This window comes from Melozone crissalis, unplaced genomic scaffold (assembly GCF_028551555.1).
Source record: "Melozone crissalis strain CALT ecotype California unplaced genomic scaffold, PUWL_Pcris_2 ptg000026l_1, whole genome shotgun sequence".
NCBI classification, from domain to species: Eukaryota; Metazoa; Chordata; class Aves; order Passeriformes; family Passerellidae; genus Melozone; species Melozone crissalis.
Window position 1 is genome coordinate 2,871,980 of NW_026535804.1, and position 20,826 is coordinate 2,892,805.

Consider the following 20,826-nt stretch of genomic DNA (forward strand, 5'->3'; position numbering starts at 1 on the left):
AGCTTAAGTACTTTTAACACTTGGCAAACTGATAAAGACCTGACCTTTTCAGAACAAGAGTACTGCAAAGTATGCACTTTACAGTAATTCACCTGTCCAAATAAATATCTCCAGACACACAGGTAGTAGTTTCAGCTACTTGCCTATCATCCAAATTTTATGACCTGGTAAGTACAGGAAAGTGTCATTGCTCAAAACTCACTACAGAATACAACTGGTACCTTGAGGTTTTCTTTATTTCTCAGAGCAAGTCTTCCCTATTTTATATTTGATGGGGCAATAAGCTGTGTCTTCCAGAAGATAATTATGCAGCAGCAAGAATTAAGTTATTTAGTACAAAGCTTAAACTTTCCTGCAGTGGAGTTACTCAGTGTAATATATGTTAGAAATAATTCATGCTATTAAAGAATGTATGTTATAAAGATTGTAAAATCCGAACACATCTCTGACCACATACAGCCCAAGAGCAGATGTCTATTCAGATTCCAAAGAATTCCTGGACACGGCTAAGATAACAATCGACACTTTAGTGTAAGAACAAATGCTTCCAGGACAACGATCACCGTATCTTGAGTCATCGGAAACCACCTAAGAGCAATCATCACCCTGCAGATTACATCAGTCAAGACAGCCAGCGACCAGCAAGAACTATACATCTGAATTCATGGCTTCCCAGGAGCCCATCAATGCTGACTATCCACCTGGAGATGATCTTTGTCCAGCTCTGCACACTGAAAGAAACAGCGATGAATGTGAAGTGTTAAAAAAAGAAATTAGGACTCCTTCGCCTTGGGCACAATAAACTGTATAAAACCGCAAGAAGCGGTTCTCGTGAACCAGATAGGGTCCAATGCTATAAAGGTCGAATCCAGGTTCACCCAGTGCTGATCCTGGGCTCGACGCTGTCTCTGGCTGTGGCGGTTTCCAAGACCGTAATTCGGTCGCACAGAAAGATTAATAAATCTTTTCATAATTTTTGATAATTTGGCTCACGATTGATCATTTACAACACTCAGCAAATCTTAAAATTTGCAACTTGCATCACACATTTTGCAAGAAATAAATGTTTAACCTGTTATGAGTAAAAAGTTGTCCATATTTTTAAAAGTTGCAGAGTTCACAAGTTAAACCAATTGCTGCCAAGTTGGAGTTCTAACTATTTATTGTTAATAATTTCATGTTGTAATCTTCTGTTAACAGTTTCCTTTTGATTTACCTGTTTTCAACAGTGCCCAGAGCCAGCCCGCCGCTGCCTTCCCGCCCCGGGAGCAGCGCCCCCCCCGACCTTTCGGCGTGGGCCCACCCATGCCGGGGTGCCCCGGGAGCAGCGGGGCGCCCCTCCCTCGTCGCGGGTCCTGGCCATGCCGGGGGAGCCCCCCGGGGGTGCCCCAGGGGTGCGGACCCGCCCCAGGAGCGGCGGGGCTCCCCCCTCCGCCTCAGCGCGGGTCCCGGCTGTGCCAGGAGAGCCCCGCGGGGACCATCCCGGCTCACCGCGTCCCGCGGGGGCCGCCACTGGCCAGCTCCCTTAGCCGGGCATCGCCCTGCTGCTTCCTGGAAGACGGCACCCAGACGGTGAAGAGGAGGGGACATCGAGTTGGCATGCAAATGACATAGGATCTAGCATGCAATGGGAGAAGCCCCTCACCAAACCTAGCTAAAAACCCCTAAAAACAACGAGCCAACACAAAATTGACAAATCAAAGGGATGTCCAGATCTGAAGAACTGAATCTAGTATCCGCTAAGACCCTTTTTACCCCTCAAGCTAACCTCAAAAGATGTAGGCTAGACAGAGGATCTCGAATGTTAAACCAAAGAGGAGGGAATCCCCTGAAGCTCTCGATGGAAGCCCCACCTCTGCCCACAGACCAGTGGACAAAGCTGCACTCTTCCTCCGGGTCGCTCCTGGGAACAGCAATGGCTTGACCACAGACCCATCAGTTCTCCCCACCCAAGCTGATAATTTTTAATAAAGGCATTAAAAAGGAGAAAGGCCTCCTCCCTGTGTTTATTTCATAACCCTTTCTTTCTGCCACTATTTGAAGCCATTTCCAGTAACACAAGAGCAAACAGAACCTTGGTTTTATGACACCTTTTCCATTTACTCCCCTGCTCCATCCAATTTTGACCTCTTACAACCAGAGGTCAGCAAGATGAACTGGAAAAACAGCAGGAATTCCTTGTGTTCAGCTAAACTAAAAAGTCCAGGACCCAGTAATTCCCAAATTCCAACCCCAAACCTGCCAATCACTTGCTGTATGGCTTTGAATTACTGGATTTGGGAATTTTGCTTTCAAATAGGTACATTGGAGAAGTGCACACTGTGCAAAAAATGGAACAGTGTCAGGGGAGCATTAGATTAAACAGCATTAAAATTCTTCAGAGCCCCTTCAGTGAGATTTGGTAAAAGGCAAAATTTACCTTTTTAGAAATCTATTATTTGAAATTATTTAATAATTTTATGGATGAAATCACACTACTTAAACTTTACCTAATGATAAAATACAGAGATGATGAGAAAAGATAATTACTTGCTAACCACAACGAAACCCTCTCCCATCAGCAGAGCTGTCTCAGGACAAACTGGTCAGTACCATCCAACAGCCGAGTGTTCCATAAGTGATGTTGAGCTGTGCTCTACTGAAGTCAGAAACCACTTCCAGCACCTGGATTTCTGAAATTCAGGTCTCAGTCCTGAAAGGGTTACAAGCATTGTGTCTAGGCATACCTGAGCAAGAATAAAATACATTTTAACCAATATAGAAGCTAGAAAAAATTAGCAATAAGAGATACAGGATGAAACTTGGTGAGAAGTATGCAAAAATGAAGGACAGAGTTTGCTAGAACCAGCGAGAAAATCCCTGAAACAGCTAATGAGAGATTGCTCATGTCTAGAGGAGAAAGGAGAAAAGGGCACAGGGATGAAGACATCCAGCCTGCATCAAGGGACCACTGAGGAAGATGCGGAGCCTTCCTCAGCGACCACACGGGTGCACTGCACCTGCCCCTCCCGTGTGCTAATGATCGTGAGTTCTAAGAAATAGTTTGCATAACTACACCTTTTCTAAGGAAAACTATGAATATGCATAAAAATATGACCATATATTGAAATATGCTATGTACCTGTGTGCATGCTGTTAGGAGGAGATATCCCTGTGCACCCAGCACTCTGAATAAAGAAAATACTTGCTTCTCAGACTTGGTCTCAGAAATGTCTCTTGGCTCGGTTTGAGGCGATTCAGTCCCAGACAGACTTCAGCCAGAGATTTGTTCGTAACACAAGAATCCTACAGCAAGCATCTTAATCAGTGCATATTAACAGTCTGCTTATTTTTTAATTTTACTCTTCCATCGTAAGGTCTTCAGGTTGAGATTAAACACTGTACTCAGTTTAATATATCCAGAGCATACTCTGCTTTTTCCAAGACTTGTGAATTCAAGTTCTCATCTCACAATTAATCACTGGCAAAAACACTTCAAAAACCTAATATTTCTGAACATACGGTATTTTATTTTTTAAAATAGCATGACAAGAATTCACCAATGGGCTCCTATAGTCAAAATCTTTGATGTGGTTATACAATCAATTTTTCTCATGCTCAGAGTACATCTTCTGGAATGCCACATTCACTGAAGTCTTAATGACTGGTTACTGGAGTACCTTGACTGGTGCTGTTACCTCCCAAAAAATGCCGTTGTGGAAAGAGGTCAGACATGAGTTACAATTTCCTCTCAAATCAGTGTTTTACTGTAGTAGGTCCCTAATCAACATTTATTTCATGAATTTAGGCAGAACAAGGTAGCCACTTTAAGAAGGGAGAAGAGGAGCAGGATTTAGCTGCAGATGAAGAAGCAGCAGCAGACCCTCTACCCCAGTCCCAGCTTGGGGATCCTGATGGATTTTCACTACTGAAATTTAAATTTCACCACTGATTTAAAAATCATGTCATACTCAGGATTCTTTGCTTTCACAAAAAGATAAGACTGATGCTTTCCTAAAAATTTAACCCATGTTAGATGCAGTTGTTTCTGTGACACTAGAGGCAGGAAAGCATAAACGGGGTGGGGTTTTTTTTCAGCTCTTGGTTTAGGGCACCTTGAAGCTACAGCTGGGAAATTGGCCTAATCTGCAACACTGGGCTGGTTTGACCAGGAAGAAGTAGGAATTCTGGGATGCTGTGGTCAAGCCAATAGGTGCTCAGATTTTGATATTGGCACCTAGTGTGGCCAGTGGGGTTTGGACACACCTCTGAGAACCTACAGAAGTTAAAAGCAGAGCTTCGCCCCTGGGAGTTCCTCTGGGGACTTCGAGATAAAGAGGTTGGATCTCCCTCCCCCGTCCAGCTGCTGCTGCTGGGCAGGGGAGGGGCAGCCATGTGGTAAGCTTGGGCCTGGACAGAGATGGGGGGTGAGGATGGAAGGGTGGAAGAGCACCAAGAGACATCGGGCAGCCACTCCCCCCACTCCAGGGGAGAGAGAGAGGGAGAGCCAGCGATGGAATGTGATAGCAGCCGGCCCAGGAGAAGAGGGGAGTTCGGGGAGAAGGTGCCCAGCAGGGCAGTGTGGGAATGCCGGAGCTCTGGGACAGGCAGACTGAAATTTTTAACCCTTTTCTTACATGATTGAGAGCTTGCAAAATGCTGATGCTCCTGGAGCTGAATGAGAAAAGAGATAAGAGATAACAAGGACTAGGCCAGAGGGAAGTGGAGAAGACTGGCTGAGGGAGGGGCAGAGATGACGGAGTGGCCGTTTGGCTGGACTTTTCGTGTGTGGCCATAGACTGAATCATTTTTATTCCTGTGACACAGAGACTGCACTTAGGGGGAGGCAGTGCCTCAGAACCAGGAGGGTTCAGTGTGGGTACCCCTCGGCCCCAGGGGGTGAAAAAAATGGGGGGGAACAGATGTCCCAAAGAAGAGACTGCCTTTTTTTGGAGTGAGACAAGGCATCCTTGAAAGACAGCCCTAAAAGCAGCTCTGGTCCATGCACAGTGGTGAGAGCACTGGGCATGGAAGGAAGATGTCACCATGGCAAAAGGACTTTCTGGGCGGTGCTGAGTGACATGGAAACATACGAGGTTTCAGTGTGTTTCCAGGGGAAGCCTATGGTGCAAGAAGGACTCCTCTCCTCTTCATGAACTGAAGACTGAATATTCTAAAGGGTGGTGCCGGACTGAGAGTTGGTGATGTGGGGGAATGTATTGCATTGGGAAATTTGGTGGGGGGGAGGAGGAAGGTGCTTTTGTAAGGTTTTCTTTTTTTTTTTTTTTCCCTTATAGTTTTTTCCCTCTTCTTTTCTTGTAGTTTAGTTAATAAAATTTTCTTTATTTCTAAGCTGAAGCCTGCTTTGCTCATTCTTGGTCACATCTCACAGCAGACACCAGGGAGAGGGTATTCTCATGGGGGCACTGACATTGTGCCAGGCCTAAACCATGACAAACACCAACATCAACAGGGTCTCAGGGGACTGGGCTCCTCTAGGCAGCAAAATGCTGTTTCCAGCCCAGCCTCAAGTAAACCAGGCTGATGGAAAAGCTCCTGCTAAATGCATGGAGCAGAGGTCAGTTTGCAAAAAATTTCTGTTTCAGCACTGGAATATTTCACATAATTATAATAATTAAGACATTCAAGCACTTCTGGAAGACACAAGCTTGAGTGCCAAGCAATAAAATCTTACTTGTGATCTTACACAAAGCATTGGAATAAGCTGAAACAAGTTGCCTGGAAACTTACCAGGTACATTTATATTTAAAACCAACAAATGTAAAAATACATACATTCTATTAGTACTCTGTAGCTTCCATATAAAATAAAATAATAATAATAATTGCAAAAAAATGCTTTGATTTTGTCAGCATCATTTTATCTGCAGGTTACAAAACCTGGGGAAAAACCAGTAGAGATCATTTTGTTAGTATTCTCCAAACACCGAGCCATCAGAAAATTCTATGCAAGCTTAACATGCAGAAGCCAGAGCTGCTTCCAGTCTAAACAAGTTCATCCTCCCCTCATTAACACAGTTTTTGTCAATCTAGTATATTATTGTCAAGGCTACAATATTTTCCAGTTTCCCAAGAAGACATTTAAGTGAACAATAAAATCGTATCTGCCCACAAACTATGCTTCAAACTTCAGTAATTCCTGTAATGGGAATTTGAAAATATGCAGACTTCTGTGGGCTTACAATACTCCAGAACAGGATCAAGCCAAGTCCCTGTCAGCCTGCAGCTGTTTATCAACATTGCTGAGTTTGACTTAAATATAATCAGCTCAGTCCGGCTGACAGTAGTTTTTAGTTGAACTTGCTGCATTATCAGAAAAGCTGAGAGCGACAAGGCCAGTCCTACCCCAGCCCATGAGTGTCTAGGCAGGACAGATCACACAGAGCTAAGAAATTCTTCTTGCCATCTATAAAGAAGTGGAGGCAGCAAAATGAAAATTTTGAGGCTTCTCAAGGCAACACTGTAAACAGTTCTAGTGCTGTTTTCACCTCAGTTACTGGTTCATTTTCTCCTGTATCTTCTTTCAGAAAAATGAATAATGTTTCAACCTAAAGAAAAAAAAAATTGAGAGATTTAAAACTTCTCAGTAATCTGTTGAAGGGACAACACAAAGAAACAATACCTCTTCAGCAGTGTCACTGAGTATCCTAAACTAATCTGAAACACAGATGTAGTAAAAGATAGCAAACATCCACCTGCTAGAATAACTTAAGTGCCATTATAATATGCAGTTCAATTTCAAATAAAGAACAAATCACAAGATTTATTCATACTTAGGAATATTTTTGTAAATTTTCCCTGTCTTGATAAATCATTAAAATCTCATCTTAAAATTAAGCAGTTTTTCAAGCACAATGAAGTTGTGATTTGAAAAAAAAATTCCTGCTTAAAATTAGCCCTGCTCCTCACCCCGGACCACACCAGCAGGGGAGCAAAATCAAAAAGTTTGGAAACGGGGTGTATTGCATAATCTGACAAAGATCAAGGGTTGTTCTTCAGCAGGGAAAGCCAACTCCACACTCCAGCAACTCATTAGGTGTAATTCAGATCAGGAATCACTTTATCATTTACAGTCACCTGCCCCATCTTACAGAACATAAGCATGTTACCTGGGATTAATGGACCTAACTTAGTACCTACCTAAATAACAAAGCTTTGCCTTTGTTATTGGCTACAGAGAAATATCCACTTCTGGGAGAGAAGTCCATAGATTGAGTAAGATAAATCTGTTTTTTTCTGAAGACTGGGAAATTTGAGAATACTGTATATGAAGGAAGATGCACCTATTGAGAAATATATCAGAATTTAAAGTTGGGAAAAAACCACTAAAAATAAAATTAAACTACAAATCTATAATTGAAGCTCAATGTTAAGTTCAAATTTTCAGTTATATTCCTACCCTACATGACTCTCCCTATAGAAATCTATTGGAGAAAATGAGCAGGGAACACATCACGGAACCAATTATTGCAATTCTCAGGCCTACAAGTCCTCAGATTAATTCAACAGTTCCTCTGTTGGCCAGAATTTTGATAAGGCTGGCAAAAAAACCCCATAGTAAGATGGTTACAGTTACCAACTGCTGAAAACTCACATTTGGTGCTGAGCTATATTTACAGCACTGAAATTGAATCACATACCGGTTAGGTTAGAAGGGACCACAGAGTTTTCATCCAGTTCCAACCCACTGCCATGGGCTGGGACACCTTCCACTAGACCAGCTTGCTCCAAGCTCTGTCCAACCTGGCCTCAAACACTCCCAGACATTTTAGAGAGCATTTTAAAAAGGTAAAAAAGGTAAACTAAACTACAAAACATTATTTTCAAAGCAACTTTACTATGGAAAATAAAATTATACTCTTGAAAATGCAGAATGTCTTGGCCATGTCCGGATCTGGTTGGTCCAGCACCTTTTGCAGTATCTTATCTGCTTCATATAAGTTTTGTTATGTCACCAGCAGTATTTTGAGCAAGATTTATAAAAAAGAAGCTGAACATACCAATTTGACAGCCTCATCAGTGTCACGGGAAGCCACTGCCAAAATCTCTGTGGTGGGATTAAAGGTCACACAGGTGGCAGAAGTAACAAGGTTCATTATGGCCTTAACTGGTTTAGGATGGTTTTCTTTGAGGCAGACATCAGTAGTGTATAAATTTACAACTCCAGAAGATGAACTAAAGAACAAAATGAACAAATATTATACTGAAAAGTAGCATTCCAGTATATACTGTCTTGTTATCTATAGCCACTACTCACCTGAAAATGTAATTTCCAATTATTTACTAAAATCTGCAATAATATTTTGTTTGGAGCTTGATTTTCCTTTGGAGTTTATAACAGTATCTAGTCGAGGAGTTTTTGAATTTTCTTTTTCCTTATATAGTAAGAGACTGAATTCAAAGCAAGGAGAGCTTGGTATTGAAAAATTCTGAAGTAACTTCAAGGTTTTTTGGCTGGTTTTTTTTTGTTTGTTTGTTTTTGTTTTTGGGGTTTTTTTTGTTGGGTTTTGGATTTTTTTTTTAGTAACTGTAGCATAAGCTCACTTTCAAATCCTCTTCTACAGTGAGCCAGGAAAATATATATTGTACTCCTCTATGTATTTGCTATTCTCATTTAAAAGAATCCAGACACTAGCTGAAACAGCATCTCGGTAAATTTGGAGAAACAGTTTCAGCCTGTGGCTTTGAGTTGAGGCCCCCTTTTGAAAGGCTAACATGCTGCCTGGCAGAAGCCAAATTTACTGAAGAGAATCAGAAAAGGGAGAAAACCCTGAATCAACATTGCTGTTACAGAATTTGTAATTTTAGTCAGCGTGATTTTGAAATTAACTGCTGAACCCAAACATGGTAATAGTAATACCAGTATCACTCCTATTGTTTTAGGTGTACTATGGTATTTCATATTTATAAAGAGAAAAGTAAATTATTACCATAAGATAAGGAATATTAATCTATTCATGCCTACTCTTCTCTTATTAGAACCAAACCATATTCCTACACTCTCACCAGCCACCTACAGGTCCACTGAAGAGCTTCAAAATGATAGCAGAAGTTGCTGTCAAAGTTCAGTCACTTACCCACATGCCACATACTGGTTATTTTTTGAAACAGCAATGCACTTTCCTTCCAAAGAACCTTCATCTTCAAATTTGTGTAGACTCTTTCGACTTCTCACATCCCAAATGAAAACTTCGCCTTCCTCTGGTTGCAAAATGAAAGATATTAGACAAAACTTACATACACATCACTTTGTTAGTCCACTTTACTAAAAAAAATTTAATTAGATGACAACTAAAAGCTGATTTACAACTATCAAATATAGGGTATTTTTAAAAACCCCAACCGATTAAAGGCATACTAAAATAGTTAATTCCATTCTTTAATGATTGATCACTTGGTTGTATTTTCAGGAGAGATACTAGCATAAATTTTTAAAATTATTTTTCTAAAATTATAAGTAACTTCTAAGAACTCATGCAATTTAAATTGAGGTACTACTAGAGCTGCTGCAATACTCACTTGAATAGCTGTATATTTTACTGCTGTCTGGGGTGAAAGCAGAGGCAGTGCACCTTCCATTCACTTTCATAGTGCTGATCAGTTCTTTTGTCTGCAGGATGAAGACCAATGCCGACAGAGATTCTACTAAAAATCTACAAAAAAGTTGTTTCCTGTCCCACAAAAATCTTTTTATTTACCCTGACATTCAGAGAACAGCACCAACGTTGTCAGTGCCTGCAGAGCAGAGCATAAGCTCCTGACTCCAACTGCAGGTGGATCAACAAACACTTGTTTGCTCCCTCACTGAAGGGCCTGAGTTATACAAAACTGAACTTTCTTATTTAAAAGTATTTTTCCCGGTGACAGTTTAAAACAAATCCACCTGCCATCAAAGGCATTTCAAAATTCAGCTGAAAGATTGCTCTATGCATTATGAATCAATGTTTGGTATGATTCATGAACAGAGTACAGTAGCAGGCACTAGCATGACTCCCAAAAAAGCAGCCCTATATTTCTTCCACCCCCAGGTGCCTGTTCCCACGCTGTTTCCATTCCTCTCACCAGCACAGTGCTTGTGCAAGCAGCTGAAATACGGCACTGATACACGACTTCTTCAAGCTGAAAACCCCATGAAACTGCCCTGAGTTCCACCAGTTCCATGGAGCTGGGGAACAAAGTCTCAGTGTGTCCAAAATAATTCCCTGAAGCTGCAGTGGGTTGATTCCACAGCACATTTTTGAGGGCTGTCACAGTACATGTCATACCTTGCCTTCAGTTGAAAGTTAGATTGCCTTGCAGATGAGATAAAAGCAGATTCAAAAGAGAAAAGGCACCAAGGAAGCAAAGCTACACCATGCAGAAAAAGTACCTTCATGGACAGCAAATGAAGATAACCTGAATTTCCAATCAGCAGCATAAATGATCCATCTGGAGACAGTTCGAAGTTTCTGAGGAATTTTTCCTCCACACCTTTAAAAAGATATTTGAAACTTGAAATTGGTGCAATTTATTCTTTGGCCTCAATATTTAGAAGTAGGACGAATTTGACTAAAACCTGACTCCAGCTCTTCATTTCTGCAATATGCTGTCACAGAGAAGCTGAACTCAACCTTGCTCATGTGCAATAATTAATATCCCAGACAAGTAACACTAAAAAGGTACTTTATTTCCTTGAAGACAAGTAAATAATACAAACTCCAACAACCCACTGCACTTCATTCTAAAGGAAACTCATGTGCCATCTCTATTTGGGACAGCTTCAACTGCACCCAGACACTCAGAGCTGCAAAACATACCTCGTACTTTCGGGATAGGGATGATACTCCCAGCCATCATGTCATACACAAAGAACATGCTGTGGTGAGTACCAGTGGCTATAACTTGTTCTCCATCCACACTGAAACGAGCCTTATAAATTGGAAAACTCTCTAAATAGATGCTCTGTATTTTTGGGTTCCTTATACCGTCCACCTTCAAACAAGAAAGTAACAAACCAGGCTGTCATATTGAGAAATATATCAAATACTTTTACAGAGTAAAATTACACCAACTTCTCAGCTGAGACTCAAGTAGTAAGAGGTACACCACCATGAAGCCTTAAATTCTTCCTCTCTCCGACAAATCACCTGGTTCTTAGCTCCTCACCTCATGTAACAGGCACTCCCTGCCTTTCTGATAGACCTCTTGCCCTTCCTCATTTTGCCCGTACTTTGTTCAAATAATCACTTCTACTCTGCTTTTTCTAAATGGAAACATCTGCTTTGATTTGGGTTTTCTTGCAGCTCTGTGAGAGTATCACATTCCACTTGTCTGACCATTTCAGTAACACAAGGCCATGCTAAGAAATCCTAAATAAAATTAGGATATTTAGTTTTCAGACGAGCCCGGCAGTATCTCAGGATGAACACCTTCTTCCTGCAGCATAGCCTCTCCATCCCCAACATGGTTTCACAGCATTTTTACAGTCTCAAAGCTGCTCCCCCCACTACAGGTTCTCCAAACAACTTAAGAACAAAAAATCTCCTTAGTACTTGTTCCTTGCAAACCTTCAAACCAAATGTTTTTAAACACAAACCTTCAGCTAAAAACTCTGAGACAAAGAGTTTGCCAGTACTCTGCATGTGCTTGGTGTGAAGTCACAGGTGGAAATTCCTTTCAAGAAGCCTTTAACCAAGGAATTTCCATTGCAACCACAGACATTGCGTAACCACTGCAGATGTGCAGAAGAAGAGAAAAAACAAAGTCTACCATTCCAGGCTATTTCATGAACATTCAAAAAAAAGGTTCTATGTTAGTGACCATCAGCAGAGTACAAACTGAAGTTCTTCACCTGGAAGAGGGACACAGAGCGATCATGCCCAGCTGTCATCACCACTTGAGCTGAAGGGTGAAACTGCACTGTCACCAGTTTTCCATTGGCAAAACGTTCCTGGTTTGCAGGAGGGCAGGTGCTCATCTACAACACAGACCAGACAGTTTTAAAAAAACCCAATAATCACTTATGCTGAATAAAAATGCATTTACTCTTTATGCTACAAGACCTCAAGCCCTGTGCTGAAGTTCTGGACGGCATGAGGTGAGGAGAGCACACACAGCCTGTTCAGGGAGCTGCTCCAGTACAAATACAGGCTCAGCAGCCTTTCTAGCTGCATTAAAACTGAGTGTAAAACCAGCTGCATTCTGACTCATCTGAGATAGCTGTAGGAGATTGTGTGAGAAATACTCATTTAAGGCCTTCTTAAAGATCATTTCAGTCACTTCAAAGTTGTGGGAGAATTCCATCCTCTCTCTGCAGAAATTAAAATCCTACTACAAGATACTATTTAGACTGCAGAAAATTCTTATGTCAGACAATACACCTCAGTTTATTGTTTTATGTTTTCATGTGAACTGTTCAATTTTACTTATCCTCTAAAGCTTCTAGTTGCAGAAACAAATTCACAGAATCACTAATTTTATACACAACAAGAGTCAAAGTGTGCACTTAAGTCCAACTGAAGTGGAAAGATATGGTTTGTCTTTACCTTCAAAATCCCTCTTGGCAGAGACTCTGAGCTTGTTATGAAATTGCCAGTCCTGCGTAGCAGATCATCATCTTCATCACTGTCACCTCATTAAACCAAAGCATGTGGAATCAGCTAATTGCACAAGTACCCACAGCAAAATCAACACATTCCTCACTGAAATGAATTAAATTAAAGCACACTGAAGGAACAAAGCAAACTGAGAAGACATCAAAAGTAATTATCTTCTAGCAAGCTAAATAGGGAATCACAGAAACACTTATCAGAATAGCACTGGGCATATTTACTATCACTCAAAGTCCTTTTGGAGTTCTTCCTGTTTTCTAGATCAGCCCAGGCAGGAACTCCTCCCATGGCTTGCTGAAACCTTATGAGAAAAAGAGGAAAGAGAAAAAAACCATAACTTTTGTGAGACAGTAATTTCCTTCTATGAGTTAAGTACTTAGAAGAAGCACAGTGAGAATTTTGCAGGATTACTTGTACTCAGAACACAGTGTACGTTTTTTATTAAAAAAAAAAAAATTAAGATTTCACTGTTTCTTGTATAATTCCCTAGAAGACAAATTAATTTGGGCACTTTGATACAAGTACTAAACAAGCTAGTCCAGACAATGCTAATGCACATTTTATTTACTATTCTCAGCATCATTTATTATTTAAGAACACCGCAAATACTGCAGGAAGCCCTGACTTTAAAGAGACCACATGAGAACAGTGGATAAAGAGAAAAGTGACTTTGAATGTCACATAAATATATTTTAGCTTACAAAATTGTTGGCTAGATCATCCACTAGGGAGATCATCCACCCCAGCTCCCTGCTACAGCAGGGTCACCAGGAGTACATGACATGTAAAGATGTCCAGGTATGTTTGGAATGTCTCCAGAGGGAGACTCCACAGCCTCCCTGGGCAGCTGTTCTAGTGCTCTGCTCATCTCCATGGAAAGAAATTCTTCTTCACGTTGAGATGGAACTTTTTGTGTTTTAGTTTACGGTTACTGCCCCTTGTCCTGCTCCAGGTGCCACTAAAGAGTCTGGCAACATCCTTCTGGCACCTACCTTGGAGGGCAATGATCATGAAATCAATATAGTCGATATAGTCAGCCACAAAAACATTAGTGAAACTTACTGTTCCTCAAGTCTTTTCTTTAGTTTTTTCTTAGTAAGCGTTGTCTCGGCATCACTTTTCATTAAATCTTTCCTGTACTTATGGGTCATATCAACACTAGAGGGTAAAAACAAACAGAACACAAACATTGTTCAAACCAAGGCCACTTACAAGCACTCTCAAGTGCGACAAATAATTCTCATCACCTAACCTGAACTTACTTTTCCTCAGCTTCATCATCCTCATCTACCCAGGCCGGACTTTTGAGCAGTAAGTCACGTTTCGCTTCATTTTCCACCCCCGAATCGCTGGACTCTTCCTGGAGGTCCTTCTCCTCTGCAGCAGCAACCTGAAAACAACCAAACGGACCGTGCGACCGGGGACACGGCCGGGAGCCCGGGGACCGAGCGGGCGGGGCTGCCGCTGTCGGGTAGGGCCTGGATGTGCCGTACCCGTCGAGGCCCGGCCAGGCGCCGCAGCAGCTCGTCCTCCTCCCCATTGAGGCTGTCACCGAACACCAGCTCCTCCAGCTCCCGCTCGGCGCCTGACACGCAGCTCAGCGCCTTCAGGTGGCGGGCGCGTCGCGCTGCCTGGGCGGCCGCCGCCTGATTCGCCACAACCAGAAGCCGCTTCGCCGTCCACTTGGGTTTCGTCATTTTACCCGCTTTGGTCCCTTTAGACGCTTTCTTCGCCACCTTCATGCTGGATGCTTTTGCCGCTCCCCGCTCCCGCCCCACAACCGCCGCCAGAGCACGCATGGCGCACCGGACCCGGAACCGGAAAACGTGTACCTAGTCACATGACCCCCGCTTGGACACGCCCCCACCTGCCATAGGCTCCTGACACCGCCCCGCCCCCGCCCCATGTGATCAAGTCCCCGCTCCCGGCTGTGACCCGTGGTCACGTGACTCACCACGTTACCTCCCCTTGCTCCCAGCTCTCCGCCCATCCCGACTTCCACGTGACGGGGCCCAGTTGGACCGCTCCATTGCGAGCTCGCGGAGGGGGGAATCCCCGACCCGGGAGGCAACACTCGTCCCTCATCGGCCCCTCACCGGGACATCCCGTGTGCACCGCCACTCGCTGGCGGACACGGCTGCTCTTACGCCCCGCGGTCCCTGCCGTGGCCCGGAGTGTCCACCCCCGGTAACAAATGATTTCGCCCAGGTGGGGGGGGGCATATGGCTGTGTGGCCGCTCCGCGCAGCCCGATCCCGGCGGGGGCGTGTCCGCGGCTGCGCAGCAGCGCGCTCATGTTGTTGATGTCCCGGCGGCCGTAGTCGGTCCTGGTCGGTTCCCGGCGCTCGGAGCGGCTGGACTGCCCGGCCCATCCCCGCCCCGCTGGGCCCGGCCCCGACCGCGGGCACCTGCAGCGCCCGAGTCCCTGGGGCAAGCGCCTAGAGGCAGCAGGCGGCTCCTGCCCATGAGGGCCTGATGGAAAACACAAAGGAGCTGGTGAGTACCGGAGCCCGCGGGTGGTGTGACCGCCGCAGCCCCGCGGAAGCCCCAGCCTCTGGTGGGGGAGCGGCGCGGGCTGAGCCGGGGGGGGGAGGAGCTGAGCGATCCCCGGTGCCCGAGCGGGGGGGAGGCGGCCTCGCAGTGTGTGGGTGAAAGTCGGGGACAGCCCCGGCTGTTGCGGGGGCGACCCCACGGGGTGCGGGGGTTGTGCCCGCCCAGGTCTGGGGCTCCGGGGGCCGGGCCGGCGCTGTTGTTCGCGGGGGAGTCCGGTCGGGGTACCTGGGGGCGGCAGGGCTGTACCCCTTTGTTGCGGCCCGCCTATGCGGGGTCGAGTTTTGTCCTTCGCCTCTCTTTCCTCTTGTCTCGGAGAAAAGTTTCATCTTCTCGCGGGTGCGCTCGGATCCGCTTCTCCCCCTGCTCTGCTGTAGTGCCGGCTTTCAGCAACTTCTTCCTGTAGTTCCAACCTTTTCAAGTTGAGTTTTCCAGCGTGGTCAAGTTCACTGCTGGAGAGTTTTCTTTATTATCAGCGCTTCAAAAGTTTTGGATTTTTTGCGGCCACTTCCCCCCCATTCCGTGCAATTTTCATGACTTCTGATGTTGTGACTGTTCTTTTTGTGAGAAGTAGTAAACTCGTGAAACCAGTTTCACTTTCAGGTTTTTGCTTTGAAAATTAGAAATACCTACTACAAAGCATATGGTGATTATAGTAAAAAATTCTCTGTGTGAAAAAGCAATTTATTTTAAAATGTGGGTGGCAACTGTTACAATTTTTCAAATCTAAACCTAGTCAAAACTGAAAGCTGCAGGGCAATCTCTTGTATTTTAAATTAAAATTATTTTGCACGTTTGAGGACCTGCATTTACCTATTTATTGTATTCAACAGTTTGATTTTGACTTAAAAGGAATTAACTAAGGCTATGAGAGTCTAATCTGGAGCCTTCAATGAGAACTAAAATAATATATTCCCTTAAGAAGGCAATAAAACTTGGCAGGTTAATTGTCCGTACTCATTTCTTCAGCCTGGGCATCGTTTTGAGGAAGTGGGTAATGTAGGCTGTAGGAAACTATGCAGAGGGATCTTGTTTCCCAGGAACAGTTTAGGTGCTGTTCTTGAGAATATGTGGGCTTGTGCACATGCCGAAAGATTGCAAACTGGAAGTAAGAATTCTCCTCATTGTTCCCCAAAGAGCAAGGTGCCCCTGGCAGGAGTGGTAACATTCAGAGAAGTTCTCTCTCCTTGGCTTTCATTTCTCTTACCTTCTAAAATTTGATTTAATTTTGCAAGGCTTTTCATATCTTCTGCAAACCACTACTGCATTCCTTCATTTCTCAGGTAAGTTGGAACACACTGGGGATGTGGGATCCTTTGCTGAACCTGGCTCTGAGTGGAATGAATTTAGGTGTTGAAGACTTTGATTTTGGGTTGGTGGTGGTTTGGGGGTTCTTTGCATTTAAATTTGTTATTTCATTTGGGGGTTTGTTTGTTAATTTTAACGGTAACACAGTGTTTAAAGTGAAATATTTGCCTCTTCCTTTGCCGTACTCCTGTAAAGGCCTTATAGAAATGTAATAGAGTTTGTAACAGATTTTCAGTGTTATCAAAACTCAGATATTTCACAGATTAATCATCACACCCCCCCCCCTCCAAAATTTCCTGCTAATGTGATATATTTTTTTATGAAAGAGTCTCCCCTCTTGTGTGAAACCCCCTGGGGAAGAGGCTATGGACAAAACCATTGACAAACAGCAGAAACTGGCTTCAGACAAAATGCTGTCATACATAGCAAATGAAGAGACAGGAAAAAACATTTCTGTAATTTTCCAGCAGAGATTTTACTTATAATAAGAGTGGAAGGCACATTTCCAGATAGAGGTGAGTTGCTATATAAAAAAGTAAGTTTGGTTGGTTCTGATTTCCAAGAATCCCAAGATGTTTAGTTTTGGGAGTCTTTGTTTGTTTTTAATGAAAGCTGAAAGTGTGTTTTCTTTAAATTGGTATCATGTTTGAATTTTCTTTTTTGGTCTTGTTCTGAGGCACAATTAGGCTTCAGTTCCACAGGGACAAGCTACTATTCTACTGTAAATTACTTTGGCCAATTTGTATTCAAAAGAGTTGTAATAAATTAGTTCTGTTGTAGTGTTTCCTTAACATCCAGAGCTGAATCTAAGTTTGTAGCATAAAGGATAAATGAACTATTGAAAACAAAACCTATGCATCAAGCTTAATTTTAACTTGGAAATACCCTTGGATCCATTCAGGATATGTGATTAAATCTGTCTTATGACCCTTGGCTTGAAGGTTGTGGTGACCTCATTGTTGACCTTGGTCTCAGATCCCATCTGTCCATAGTTCTGTCCTGTTTGGGAGAGTTGGAGCTGAATATAGGAAGTAATGCCTCTGTTCAGGTGCTGGTGTACCTTTGCTGAGCTACAGCTCTTGTACTCCACGCTCCAAATTGCTTCCATTCTGAGTTCAAGTCCCAGATTGAATTCCAAAGTAACAACAATCATTTGGAGTGGTTTGAAACCTTTCTGTGGCTGTTTTGCATCTTCCTCCTGTGGCCAGCTGCACTACGTACCTGAGGGTAATAGTTTTGGTTACATAATAATGGGGTGCTTTTCTTGAAAGTTCTTACCTTCAAAACTCTTCTGCATAAATTTTGCCAATGCTTAAGCATAGTCTTCATCAAAGCACTGAAGCCATTTCCTAAGTAAGTGTTTGATGTCTAAATAAGGTGAAATGGTTTCTGGTTTTGCCATGGATTGCTCACCCTTTGTGCCCACTTTTTTGTGTTGTAAGAGTAGTTACTAAACTCAAAGAATGTATGCTATAATGTATTGATCAAATTCAATGTGTGTGTATATATATTTTATATAAAAATGTGTGTTTAGAGTGAGAAACTGGTTATTTTCTTATTTGTTTAGAGTTGCCTTCCTGCTCTCGGGAAAACCAGTTTCCCTGTGTTCTTTTTCATACCATTTGCCTTATGTAATGCTTAATTAAGAGTATTTCTTAAAAATGGTCTGTTGTCAAGTATTCACAGGGAGGAGGGGAAGAACAGGAAAATGGGAAGTTGGGCAGAAAAAGAAAGGAGTTCTTAAGAGTTCCTTTCTCCACCCATCCCTTCAATAAAGAAAAGTATGCAAGAAACCCCCTGAGCAAATAGTACAGGGTAATTTGCTAGTGCTGCTCATGATACATTTCACAGTGCTCTGACTAAAAACCTCAACCTCTGTTGAGGAAGCTAATAAGTAATCTTATTAGGAAAATTAACCTTAGCCTTTCCTAATCTTATTAGAAAAATAAACTTTAGCCAAACTTTCAGAATGCCTGAAAGTTTGTTGTGTTCTTTTGTTTGTGCATTGCTTCTGCTTAATGTACAGATAGGTGCTGTTAGCGGAGTAGTTACTCAAGCTGCTGCTCCTTTGGCGTTAACCAGCCGCAACGTTCTGTTTAATAGCAAGCCAGGCTCCTGCTCCAAGCGGTTTCTGTGGAGAGACAGGAGGCTGGTCCCTGTTTTGTTAGAAGTTGAATACTGTTTAGATTGTGTTTTGAGGAAAAGACAATCTCCTCAGCCTGATTTTTAGTGCTTAGTCCAGCTTTGAAGAGTAGGAAGTTGGTATTATGTTGATTTAAGGGTTGGTTTTTTTCTTTGCATGCCTCTTTTTGAATCCAAGGTCCTGCAGCTCCTGTGGGGAGATGCTGCTTCAGACAGACAAGGTGTTGCTGTTGTCTGTGAAGCCTTAAAGGACTCATCAAGAATTGCTTGTCCTTCACATGCCTAGAAATGACTTCCAACATTGCTTGTTCTGTTACCTCATCAGGGATGAGATGAGGCTCTTTGATTTGTCATTTCCTGGGCTCTGCTTTTGCCTTTTCCAAAGATAGGAGGGATAACAACAAAGGGAGAGAGAAGGTGTGCATAAGGTAGATGATTCCAATTTCCTGGTATCTCTGACGAAGCTCACCATAGTGTATTAGAGGCCACCAGCACTTCAGGAACTGTTGATGAGATGATTGAGAGCTTCTGGAAAAAGATTGAGGCCCTAGAAAATCAGGAAGGGGGAAATTTTGTACTTAATTTTCAAAAGAAAAAGGTGGAACCAATTAGCAAGGACTCAACAGAAATTGCAAACTGCTGCTGTACCAAACCTGCTGCTTTATCTTGGTTATAATTCTGTTTGAGGTATACATTGTCCTTTTTTGTAAGGATGTGTGTTTGACCTTTGAATTCAAGCAGTGCTCCTACTTTTTTCACTTCCAGATGTTAGAGTTCCTTTTCTTCATCTGAATTCTGCAGGAAGGGTTATCAATGCTTCCTCATGTTCACTTTGTTCCTACAAATGCTGTGTTTCAACATGGGTTAAAAAGAATCTCTGTGGTGTTTATTGTCAAAACAGAAGTGTTTTGATCTGCTCTTACAAAATTCCAGCATAGGTATTTGTATATCATCTTCCCTAACTTTCACCTACTTGTGTGTACAAAGTATTTTGTTGGTTTTCTTCCTGCAAACTCTGCCTTTTTGAAATCTCATAAAGTATTTTGAGTCGTTTCCCTGCAGTCCAGGTAATAACTACAAATTAACATTAAGACTGTCCTGCATAAATTATCTGGCAAAAGCTGGGATTCAAATGTTTTATAAAAACTACAGTATTATTTTAAAATGATAAGCAAAACTGCTGATTTGAATTGCAGATTTGATATTCAATAATTTTGAATTGGAACTGTGTGGCTAATTATTAAATAAGTGGAAAGGTGATACATGAGGTTTGTTTTGACAGTGTAGTTAAACTCAAAAACTTAATGATTGCTACTTTTGAAGTTGTATAAAACTGAAGAATGATTTTTCCTAATTGAGCGCCCAACTTTCCATTTACAAAGAGGAGCTGTTTTCCTTCCCACCTGTGGATATTTTGGCAAAGAGAGCTTAGCAGTAATATTGATGTTCTAAATGGAAATGATGCAAAAGAACAACGAAAAGAGCCGGATGCGCTGTTGTGGTAGTCACCTTGCCCTGTGCTTCAGCTTCTGGTCCTTCACCTTGCCTACAGCTTCCCAGTTCTCCTTTGACCTTCCCTGGCAGTGGGAGCAGAGCTGGCATGGGGAATTAGTGGGGCTGGGAATGGGCTGCACTTCAATTCCTTCTGAGTGGCATCAGTATTTCACACCACTGAGCAAAGTTACCATCCTATAGGTCCAGGGTTCTCCAGTCTGGAGTGGGAAGGGGATATCCTAAGACAGGTTTGTACTGCAGCCTCCATAAGAGGGCTGAAGCCATAGAATCACACCTTGGTAAGGGATGAGGCCCTAATCTCTCAGTGAAATCAGATGAGTCTTAAAGAGAATAAGGGCATGAAGAGGGAGATCCTTCCCTGGGCTTTGAAACACCACAAGTATCTGTCCATAAAACCTAAGCATCGTAGTGCTCTGGTAGTACTGGTGGAAATGGTTCATATGGAATCACAATTTATATCAGAGCAGAGACAGTGTTCAGGAGACCTTAAACACTGTGAGATGTTAAGGAGTTCCTGAAATCTTGAGGAGGATGACTAGTTTTCATCATCTGCTCTGAAAATTCCTGGCAGTGTTGGCAGGACACTGTATCCATGGCAACATTGTGATCATCTTCTGCTTTAAGCTGCACACATGTGCACACACAAACAAGTCACTGACATGCATGTTGGTGGCAGATGGGACAGGTGACACTGCTGCCAGCACGGGTCAGGGCCGAGCTTTG

The 20,826-nt window shown here is 42.9% G+C and overlaps 2 protein-coding genes across 10 annotated transcripts in view; one reads left to right on the forward strand and one right to left on the reverse strand.

Moving 5' to 3' along the window:
- Window positions 1-5,736: 5,736 nt before the first annotated feature.
- On the reverse strand, window positions 5,737-14,389 carry UTP18 (UTP18 small subunit processome component). 2 transcript variants are annotated; one of them, XM_054278879.1, is made up of 14 exons: window positions 14,083-14,389; window positions 13,852-13,979; window positions 13,652-13,747; window positions 12,811-12,890; window positions 12,524-12,609; window positions 11,830-11,955; window positions 10,796-10,970; window positions 10,369-10,469; window positions 9,519-9,609; window positions 9,077-9,200; window positions 8,000-8,174; window positions 7,140-7,282; window positions 6,488-6,547; window positions 5,737-5,879 (listed from the first exon to the last, which is right to left on the reverse strand). In XM_054278879.1, exons 1-13 carry the CDS (start codon window positions 14,386-14,388, stop codon window positions 6,523-6,525), a joined length of 1,656 nt encoding a protein of 551 aa, XP_054134854.1. In that variant the 5' UTR covers window position 14,389; the 3' UTR covers window positions 5,737-5,879; window positions 6,488-6,522. The 2 variants fall into 2 exon arrangements, with proteins under 2 accessions (XP_054134854.1, XP_054134853.1); XM_054278878.1 differs by having other exon boundaries at window positions 5,737-6,547.
- Window positions 14,390-14,861: 472 nt separating this feature from the next.
- Window positions 14,862-20,826, forward strand: part of MBTD1 (mbt domain containing 1) — a 35,262-nt gene continuing 29,297 nt past the window's right edge. For 4 of the 8 annotated variants that reach the window (XR_008483150.1, XM_054278870.1, XM_054278871.1 and 1 more), the window contains exon 1: window positions 14,862-15,084. Coding sequence is in view for 6 of the 8 variants with exons in the window: in XM_054278870.1 (XP_054134845.1) it covers window positions 15,064-15,084 (21 nt within the window). In the remaining 2 variants the exon portion in view is untranslated. Of the gene's footprint in view, window positions 15,085-16,772; window positions 16,962-20,826 lie in introns of all 8 variants that reach the window. The other 4 variants (XM_054278872.1, XM_054278875.1, XM_054278876.1 and 1 more) reach the window with 2 other exon arrangements.